Here is a 10,903-nt window from a genome sequence, read left to right as displayed (position 1 = left end):
AAAGTACTGGAGTGGGGTGCCATTGCCTTCTCCTGGACAACTTCTTAGAAAGGTACAATTTCCCAAGATTGAATCAGGAAGAAACAGAAAATATGAACAGCCCAATTACCAGTAATGAAATTTAGTCAGTACTTTTAGAACTCCCAACAAAGACTGGACCAGATGGCTTCACAGGTGAACTCTATCAAACATTTGGCAAAGAGTTAAAGCCTATCCTTCTCAAACTACTCCAAGAAATTGCAGAGAAAGGGACACTTCCAAACTCATTCTATGAGGCCAGTATTATCCTGATACCAAAACCAGACAAAGATATGACAGGAAAAGAAAATTACAGGCCAATATCAATGATGAATATAGATGCAAAAATCCTCACCAAAATACTAACAAACCAAACCCACAATATATTAAAAGGACCATGATCAAGATTTATCCCAGGGATGCAAGGATTTTTCCACATCTGCACGTCTATCAGTGTGATACACAACACTGAAAAATTGAAGAATAAACACTATACAATCATCTCAATAACTGCAGTAAAAGCCTTTGGTAAAATTTAATATCCATTTTTATCCAGTTTTATCCATGATTAAAACTCTCGAGAAAGTGGGCATAGAGGGGACATACTTCAACATAAAGGCTATATATAACAAACCTACAGGTAACATCATTCTCAACGGCAAAAAGCTGAAAGGATTTCCCCTCAGATCAGGAACAAGACAAGGGTGCCCACTCACCACCTTTATTCAACAGAGTGTTAGAATTCCCAGCTGCAGCAAGCAGACAAGAAAAAGAAATAAAAGGAATATAAATTGGAAAAGAAGTAAAACTGTCACTGTTTGCAAATGACATGAAAACCCTGAAGATGCCACCAGAAAACGACTAATACGAGAATTCATCAGTGAATTCAGTGAGGCTGCAGGATACAAAACGTATAGAAATCTGTTCCATTTCTGTACACTAACAAGAAATTCTCAAAAAGATAAACCAAGGAAATGAGCCCGTTCACAATCACACTAAAAGAGAATAAAATACCTTGGCACCCCAAAGAAATAACTAAGATAGGCTGTAGTGCCTGGCTGCGATCTCTTTGGCTTTGTTTTCCCTTGTGATTCTAACAGAATTTGTTTCTCGGCCTTCCACGGTTGTTCTTCCAATGTTTCATATTATTCAGTTTCAGATTCAAGACTTTCTTTCCATCAAGCACAAAACAGATATACAACAAGCAACAAAGGTTTACTGTAGTCAATATCTTGTAAAAAAAAAAAAAACCTATAATGGAAAATAATTTTAAAAATAATATATGTGTATAACTGGATCACCTTGTATGCACCTGAAACATTGTAAGTGAACTATACATCAATACAATACATATATTAAGAAAAAAAAAAACTTTCAGGGATGCCAAGTTAGGGGTTCTAGTCAATTCTAGTTTTTTTTTCCCCTTAAATAGGAGCTGAACAATGTTGTTGTTTTAATTGTGTAATTATTCCATTTTTGCAAGAGGTCGTTGCCTCTAGCAAAGCCTTTGTCACTGTCTCCTAGTCAACATACAACTGCTCTCACTTTCTCTGGAAAACTATCAAATTCAGTCCTTTTGACATAATTGACTACAGCTGCTTTTTTCTACTTTCTTTTAAAAAGAAAATGAAATCAACCAATGTTATTATGCAGGTCAGGAGGCAACAGTTAGAACTGGACATGGAACAACAGACTGGTTCCAAATAGGAAAAGGAGTACGTCAAGGCTGTATACTGTCACCCTGCTTATTTATCTTATATGCAGAGTACATCATGAGAAACGCTGGGCTGGAAGAAGCACAAGCTGGAATCAAGATTGCCAGGAAAAATATCCATAACCTCAGATATGCAGATGACACCACCATTATGGCAGAAAGGGAAGAGGAACTAAAAAGCTTCTTGATGAAAGTGAAAGTGGAGAGTGAAAAAGTTGGCTTAAAGCTCAACATTTAGAAAACGAAGATCATGGCATCTGGTTCCATCACTTCAGGGGAAATAGATGGGGAAACAGTGGAAACAGTATCAGACTTTACTTTTTTGGGCTCCAAAATCACTGCATATGGTGACTGCAGCCATGAAATTAAAAGATGCTTACTCCTTGGAAGAAAAGTTATGACCAACCTAGATAGCATGTTGAAAAGCCGAGACATTACTTTGCCAACAAAGGTCCATCTAGTCAAGGCTATGGTTCTTCCAGTGGTCATGTATGGATGTGAGAGTTGGACTGTGAAGAAGGCTGAGCGCCGAAGAATTGATGCTTTTGAACTGTAGTGTTGGAGAAGACTCTTGAGAGTCCCTTGGACTGCAAGGAGATCCAACCAGTCCATTGTGAAGGAGATCAGCCCTGGGATTTCTTTGGAAGGACTGATGCTAAAGCTGAAACTCCAGTACTCTGGCCACCTCATGCGAAGTGTTGACCCATTGGAAAAGACTCTGATGCTGGGAAGGATTGGGGGCAGGAGGAGAAGGAGACGACCGAGGATGAGATAGCTGGATGGCATCACGGACTCGATGGATGTGAGTCTGAGTGAACTCTGGGAGTTGGTTACGGACAGGGAGGCCTGGTGTGCTGTGATTCATGGGGTCGCAAAGAGTCGGACACGGCTGAGCGACTGAACTGAACTGAACTGAATGTTATTAAATGGAATACATCAATTAAATAATTAGAGCCTGCCTGTACATGAGGCAGAGCCTCGGTCCTAGCAAAGAGGTTTTATGTACGAATGTTTTTCTTTACTTTGTTCGCAAGACTTTGAACTTAGGATAACAGCTGAAGGGCTTTAAATGACATTTTCAAAAATAGAAGATTCTGAGGCTCAAAAATCTCTTTAAGGCCAATGTAAATAACTTGAAAGGTGATCTGAATGGCTGGTCTGGAGGCATTAAACGGATGTAAGTTTTCTGACGCATATTCATAGAAACCCCGGGCAGTCCCAGCTGTAGTTCTCTGATGTAGGCACAGCCGGTGCATTTATCTCAGTTCACCTGCTTGCCTTTGCTTGCTCTTTGTGCGTGCATAGACTAAAAATGAACACGTCACCCTAGAGAACGTTGTTATTTTTTTTATGTCGCTTAAATGAGGCTTTCAGAAATGTCTGTTAGTATAGAGTTAAATGTTAGAACTTTTTTTCTTGCTAACAAGAATGTATCTCTCATTCTCAAAAAGTTTATTTATTCACAACAGTTGCAGGAGAACAATCCCCTGTGTCTCTCTCCTGTTACAAAACAGTTCAGAAAGCCAAAGGCCACCGTATTCCATGGCTTCCCTTATTTCAGGCGAAAATTACACCTGCCACCTTTCTGAGTTTCTATGTAATCTGTATACCAATCTTTAGGCTCCTTATTGAGGTAGCAAGGAATCACAGTTAAGCCCAATTTGTAGCTGTCACTCTGCAAAGCAAATCCATGGATCTGGGCTGAGTTCAGTAACCACACTGACTCACATAACAAACCCAACCTGCCCCTTAACAGAAATTTATTAATAGATGAGCTGGGTTTTATTCAGGGGATTTTTGACTTTTAATTGGATGATCATGCTCAATAATTACAGCCATTTGACAATATAAATGTCACTCTGCAGGGTCTTGGGTTCACACACAGAATGTGTCGCTTGAAGTTTTAGATCTAAGTTCCATGAAGAGTATGGCACGCCTCCCCACCGCCACCACTTTAACTGTTTACTCTGCCGGGCCAATAACAATCAGGTTTTCCTCTTTTCGCTACGCTTTCCCACTGTCATCTTTATGAAAAAGCAAGAGGAAGAACAAAAAACACCACACCCAGCACAGGGTGTCCCAGAGAGATCCTAAAACAGTAATTCTCACCTGAAGAGCTGGAGCTGTCACGCCAATCCCTGACGTTCAGTGAGTACACAGGGCTGTCCCCATAGTACAGAGGGGCCGGTCCACCTGGGATGCTCAGAGAGACTGCATGGGAACAGGGCTCCTGGAAGCTCAGGAAGGGAAGGTGCAGCAGCAGATTCTATCCTACCGGACCAAGGCGCTCAGCCACACACAGACATCAAGGGTATGGTCCTTTCCTCCCTTACCCATCTGCTGAGAATGAAAAGGCCAGATGGCAAAGAAAAGAGAGGCCCTCTTCACCTGATCACTTGGGAGCTGGCTACACATGGAATTACTCCAATTCTACACTTAATATGTAGTGGGGGTTGCTCACACTTAAAAGAAGCCTATTTGGTCACATTATCTTGGTAGAAAAATCAGAATTGTTGCCATGTTGAAATCACTTAAAGCAGGGAATTTGCAGTAGCTTTAAAGGCAGTGTATGTTTTTGAGACAATTCACTACTAACTGCGTAGTGCAGTGACGACCTGGGGTCCAAGTTATGACTACTGAAGCAAGCAAATAAGCGGGGGAAAAAACATTTTTCTGGAGATGACGTGGCCTAAAACTCCAACGGCACAAACTTTAGAACAAATGTCTGCTATGAACATGATTCACGTCCACTTCCTAAACTCCTAACTCAGCAGCAAAGGGCATCAGATCAAGTTAGGAGGGCATGAAAACCTGCATCTGCCTCGCCTCTCTACCCCAAACAGCTGTCAGTTTCCCAAAGCCAAATCTGATTCTGGAATCTGCCTTATACCCAAAATTCTTAGATGAGAGGCGAGAACAGTAACTCAGAAAACATCAAAAAAATGACTGATGTTTACGACCCAGATTTCTGGCAAACCTTCCTAGATTACACAATCAGGTCAACTGAGATGAGAAAAAACACTGCTTTGTTCCATGTCTGGGAGCTACTTGTTACTATCTTTTTTTTTTTTGGTTGGCTGAATTATAACCCCTTTGAAAGTTTTTCAAATGGGTCCCCCTCCCCACTCCAAAAAACCACCAAAGTGAAGTTCTAATATCATTTTCTCTGGAAAAGGGAAAACTATCTATATTCTTGGAAATGAAACATTATTTGAATCAAAACTGAAATTTAAGAGGAGTGTGAAAAGGCTAATCTTCCCGAGTTTGTGTGTAGAAAAAAGAATCAGAGAATTTGAAGCACTTGGGAGAAAAATTCCACTTGCAAGACAGACATCCAAAATGGCTCAACATAATTTATTTTTTTTTTAATGTTAAAATGTACAGAGTTCTTTTGAAAGTACTTGCTAGAAAGGGGGAAAAAAAAAGTGATATTACATACAGGAGAGGAAGGAGACCGGCTGGCCCAGGAGCGCGTGACATGGAGAAGTACAAAGGCATCTAGGCACCCCTTCCCCAGAGCTTACAAGTCACCATGAACAAAGTACAAAGAGGTTACAAAACAGGAAAAGCAAATATAAACAGACAGGAATAGACTTAGCTTCATTTGTACATGCGGCTTTTAGAGGCATCTGGAGCTCTATTCACACACTCTAGAGATCTCTTTAAAGAGAATTTTTATCTTTCTTAAAATAGTTTTTAATATTCTACAACAAAGATAAAAAATTTTAAAGATGGAATGAAATGAAAAAGCTCTTATTTTAAAAGGCATCAAAGTCACTAACAGTGAGTTTTTTAAATTTCTTTTTTTAGAAGATTACCCAAGTTATCTTGCTAAAAATACATTTTTTTTTAAACAGAAGTGAAAAAATGACAGGTACCAATATTACTGTGTTGGATAATTTCTTTTATAATATAGAAAAGAACATTTTCTCTACAATAGTTCTAAAGTCACAAAAAGGCTTGTGGAAAAAGGGAGCTGCCCGATTGAAAATTGTTTTTTTTTTTTTTTTTTTAAAGAAACAAAACCAAACACAACCGCAAACCAACAGAAACTGAATTCACGGCCCTCGTTTCAACAGCTTCTCCTTCTGCCCTGACCCACCCTCCTCCCAAGACCCCTCCCTCCCCACCCCCCACCCCCCCGTCCCCACCCCAACCAGGAAGCAATGACAGCGCTGAAGAGTCGGCAGAGGGCAGCACAGGGCACGTTCTACACACAGGACTGGGGGCTGGAAAGGTATATACAGAGACTGGTCCTACTCAGCCTTGCGCATGCTCAGAATGCTCAGACAGCGGTTAGGAGGCGGGATTCTGTCTTGTTCTACCTAACACGTTTAATTGAGAAAGTCAATTAAAGTGTATATATATATATAAAAAAACCAACAAACCTGTGCATTTGAAAAAATTTAATGCCTAATTTGTTACTTCAAAAATTTATCTATATAAAATGTACAAATAAAGGAGAGAATTTAATGCTTACAGGCATTTCTTTAAGCAGTACTTCCTCCTTTTGGATATTTGACTGCACATACCAAGTGGTATAATAGTGTCCATCTTCCAATGATGGAACATATATACGTATATATATACACACACATATATATATACTTATATATATATGTTTTTTAACCTATCCCTGGAGCAAGTGACAAGAGAATGGGCAAACTGGCTGCACAAGAGAGAAGAGAATGGAGTCGGAAGTGACGTAGGAGCCTGCTAAACCCTGCTGTCCAGATCTGCCCGACTATGCTGGTGGTTGGTCGATCCCTCTTCTCCTCAGCCTCTCCCCGGGGAAGGGCCGCGCATCCCGATTCACAGGGGAAGGGACTCAGGATCTCAAAAGACGAAGGAAAACTAGAGGTATGTTATCACTGAAGTAGCTATGAGACTCACGCCACGGTCTCCCTCACAACACGCTATCTGCGTCATCTCTTCCAACACGAAGTAAACAGTGTCAAAGGTTAGTCAGGTATTTCTCAAGTCGCTGACGTGTACAGTCATCTGCCAACCCTTTAGATGAGGATGTAAGAGGCTCATCGCCAAATCACCGGGGACTGCTGTTCACTTTAATGAGTCAGGAAGGCTCGAGAATCGAGACCCTTAAGAGTCTCAAGGTATGTACTAAAATCAAGAGGCTGCGTGGAATTATGTGCGTATGGCTGATTCACCAGGTGGTTTAAAAAAACAAGAGGTTACGTTCCTCTTTTGATTGTTAACTGACCATCTATTCCTCCAAGGCTGATCAGGATTGCAAACAGCTTTCCTCTGAGATTCTGCTGTTAATTGAGACTTACAGTATTTTTGTGTCTCTGAGTGCTGAGTGGGAGTAGTTTTTAAAAAATTATATTACACTTGATCTAAGAAAAACATTTCAATGAAGTCCATCTATAAAGAAACATTCTTGGGGAAAGGTTTCAAGAGGTGTGTGTGTGCGCGTGTGTGTATGTGTAGGGAGTGGAGGGGATTTTAGGAGGAGAAGCATTTTCCTGCCTCGCTTTATTAATAATAATAATAATAATATTAACAATAATAATAAGTTTAAGGAGCTTGGGTTGTTCTCCATGTCCCCGTCCGAGTCTCCCATAAGTGCCTCCTGCTGGAATGAAGTAGGGAATGAAAGGCTGGGTGTGGAGGAAAAGGGTCTGGCTAACCCTCGAGATGTATAAGTAACATTTAAAAATGACGACACTGGGAGCTGCAAACACTTGAGGGGAAACATACATTTTAAAATAAAATAAAGATAATTCACTTTTACACAAATTCTGTCCATGTGGCGTGTAAAGAAAGTAAGGCTCTTTTTAATTATGAAAAGATTTCTGTGCATGTTTCCCCTATCCCCAAATCCGTTTTTAGATGAGTTCTATTGTAAAATGTTCAAGATTGTGAAGAAAACCAAAACCCAGAACAAAATGAACCCCCCCAAAAAAAGACCAGGTTTTCTAAAAAATAAAATAAACCAAAGAAAAATTCCTCTAAATCTACAGCAATATTTTAACTGGAAAAAAGGTCCATTTTTCTCTGGTTTGTCAGTATAAAAGGTTCCTTTATTTATATATATTTAGGTTCTGAACTGCAAGTCCGTCTTGCTCATCTTCTCATGTAAGGTCCGTTGAGCGACTGCTTGGGCACGCCCGCCGCGTTCATGTAGCTGTGATGGGAGGGGCCCGTGTACATCACGTTTCCGTGCGGGCTCGGCTGCATAGGCTGCTGGGGGTAGGCCTGGCCCCCCATCACCCCCATCTGCATCTGCATAGGATACTGTGCTGTCTGGTTCATGTAGGCCGGGTTACTATGGTAACTGCTGTTCATCATGGGCTGGGTCATTCGATAGCTGTTCATGGCGTTCAGGGTGTTCATATTCATGGAATTGACATTATAGGCAGGGGTGGGCATCAAGTTCACCCCCATGTTCATGCCACGCTGCACGGCCAAGGCACGCGGGCCGGCCTGCATGGCGACCGCGGGCGGGCTGCGGCCGTACAGCTGCTGCTGGTGAGCCGCCGCGGAGGGCAGGGGCGCCGACTTGGAGCGGATGGAGATGTGCCCCTTGACGGGCATCTGCCCTTGCAGCCGCTGAGTGTGGGGAATGCCAATGTTGGTGGCAGACATGTTGCACTGCAGCAGAGGGGACGTGAGGTTCATGGTGGTGGAGGCCAAGTTCGGGGGCGGCGTCATGGTGGCTTGTGCTTGAGGGGTCCCCGCTAAGGGATGCGATGGAGCCAGCTGAGCCAGTCCCGTGTTGGACAGAGAAACACTGGTTGCATAGGAAGTCACAGCAGGAGAATGGCTATAAGGCATGGCATGGGGGTCCATAATGGTGTTGGTCAGCTGCTGCAACTTGGCTAGACTGAAGGTGGCCGACGGCTGGGAGTAGCTGCCGGCACCGAAGTCCCCGGGGATCCGCTCGTAGATGCTGATGTTCCCCGCGCTGCCGGACTCGGGGATCTCCATGATCATGGGCGCCGGAGTGAAGCTGTTGTTCATGCTGCACTGTGACAGCGGGGGCTGCTGCTGGGGCGGGGGTGGGGGCTGTGGCTGCTGGGGCGGGGGCGGGGGCGGGGGCGGCGGCTGGGCCGGCGGTGGGGGCGGGGCCGGTGGCTGAGGCTGTGGCGGGGGCTGCTGTGACGGCTGGGGTGGCGGCGGCTGCTGCGTGCTGGGAGGCCTCTCGACCGCACAGCTCTGCGGGGACTTGATGCCGCAGTTGGCGGCGGGCGGCACGCTGCTCTGCGGCATCAGGCTGCAGCCGCCGCCCATGCCAGCCATCTGCTGGGTGACCACACAGCTGTTCTGGGTGAGGCTGCTGGAGGACGACAGGCCGTAGGAGCAGCTGCTCTGGGATGAGCTGTTCCCACAGATGCTGCCGCCCATGGTGGAGTCGTAGCTGCTGGGGTTCTCGTAGTTCTCCGTGGTGCTCTCGATGCTGCCCAGGTCACTGAAGCCGCTGTCCACCACCTGCTGGGAGTGGTCGGATACGGAAGGCACGTCCATCATGGGGCTGGTCTCCATGTTCTGCATAGACGGGGCGGACAGGGATCCTTGCTCCGGGCTGATCTGGGTGTAGCCCCCTTCGAGGGCGGGCACGCTGGGGCTGCTGACCGAGCGCACTGACTGGCTGGGGTGGGACTGGACGGAGGACAGCGGGCTGTTGTGCTCCGAGGCATGGCAGTCCTCCACCAGGGCCAGCGGAGGGTCCTCGTCGGCCTGCGTGTAGCTCTGCAGTGTCTGGCAGGCGGCCAGCGTCTCCTCGCAGTCCTGGTAGGCGCCCTCGTGCTCGCCGCGCTCCTCCTGCGTCAGGGACTGCACGGCCTGCACCGTCTCCAGGTCCAGCTCACTGTGTGGGATCTCCTCCTCCTCCTTCAGCTCCAGTAGCTCCTCCTTCGAGCGTGAGTCCTCCTCGCGGTCATCCTCAGAGCCCGGCATGTGCTCGGACACCACGGATGCCTCGTGTGAAGTCTGCTCCTCCTCAGAATCCGGCTCCATCTCCTCCTTGTCTTTCGGGTTCTCCCCGCTGCCCTGCACGTTAGGATCTAAAAAAGCCTCCCGGCCGCCTGGCTCCTCCTTGACGCCCTCCCGCGCCGGCGGGTCCCCCGGCTCCTCCTCCTTCTTGGCGGGCTCCAGGTGGCCGTCGTCCTCATCATCCGCGTCGTGGTCTTCGCTCTGGTTGGTCTCCGCAGCCGTGTCCTCCTCCTCCTCGGGCTCCCGCCTGGCCAGCTCCTGCGGCGCCTCCTCCGACGGCCGCTGCTCTGCGGGGACGCGGGGCTTTTCCTCCTCCTCACCGGCCTCGGGCTCCTTGGCTTCGGCCTCGGGGCTGCTGGCGTCGGCGGGAGAGGCCGCCCTGACGTCACTGCTGGTGGTGTCCTCCTCCTCCCCCTCCTCAACCTCCTCCGCTTCCAGGGGCAGCTCCTCCTCTTCCTTCCTTTCCTCCGTTAAAGGCAAGTCGTCTTTTGGTTCAACAGTTTCTTCGTTCTCTTCCATTTTGGATTTACGTCCTGCTTTCGGAAGGGGGACGATGGGCTCAACGACGCACTCTTGAGCAGACAGGGGTACCATCTCCCGACTCAGCTTAAAGCCCGGCTTGCGACCAGCTCTCTTCTTCCAGTGGACTGGTTTGCGGCTCTTGCCCTTGGGCCATCCCTTCTTCTTCTTCATGGGCGTGGATGTATCTGGCTCAAGTGCAGCGTCCTTCACATCACATTTTCTCAAGAGAGACACTGGCTTTAGGACAGGAGTGTCTGCACAGGAAGGATAAAAAATAAAATAAATTACAGGATCTTGTATTTGCTAGTGCCGTTTTCCAAGCACACATGTACAACAGAAATGATTTTATTACCACCCCAAACTCCTGACTATCTTCATTTTTAAGTTAAGAATCTAAAGGAGAAACCTATTTCATGATATCCTCTGAAGTCACAGAGTGAACTGGCAGAACAAGGAAAAGAATTCTGGTCCACCCACGAGGTTCAAGTGCATCATCAAAGCCAACTGCACATCTTTGGGAAGTTACCCTAAGACTCACCATTATCATTTAAAAAATGGAGATAAGATGTATAAGGACACAAATACTAGCAGTTCTCACAGCTACTTTAGACAAGCTGTCTTTACCATGCAAGTTACATATCAGCTCACTTATCCCTCCTCCCCGCCCCCCCATTTATATTATTGCTTTGGTTT

The 10,903-nt window shown here is 45.9% G+C and overlaps 1 protein-coding gene across 2 annotated transcripts in view; it reads right to left on the bottom strand.

Moving 5' to 3' along the window:
- The window catches only part of KAT6A (lysine acetyltransferase 6A), a 106,662-nt gene continuing 100,824 nt past the window's right edge, over positions 5,066-10,903 (bottom strand). For both annotated transcript variants that reach the window (XM_018041955.1, XM_018041956.1), the window contains one exon: positions 5,066-10,464. In XM_018041955.1, coding sequence (XP_017897444.1) covers positions 7,820-10,464 — 2,645 coding nt within the window. In that variant the 3' untranslated portion in view covers positions 5,066-7,819. The remainder of the gene's footprint in view (positions 10,465-10,903) is intronic.

The sequence above is a fragment of the Capra hircus genome, chromosome 27 (assembly GCF_001704415.2).
Source record: "Capra hircus breed San Clemente chromosome 27, ASM170441v1, whole genome shotgun sequence".
Classification (NCBI taxonomy): Eukaryota; Metazoa; Chordata; class Mammalia; order Artiodactyla; family Bovidae; genus Capra; species Capra hircus.
This window is presented reverse-complemented; position numbering and strand designations above follow the sequence as displayed.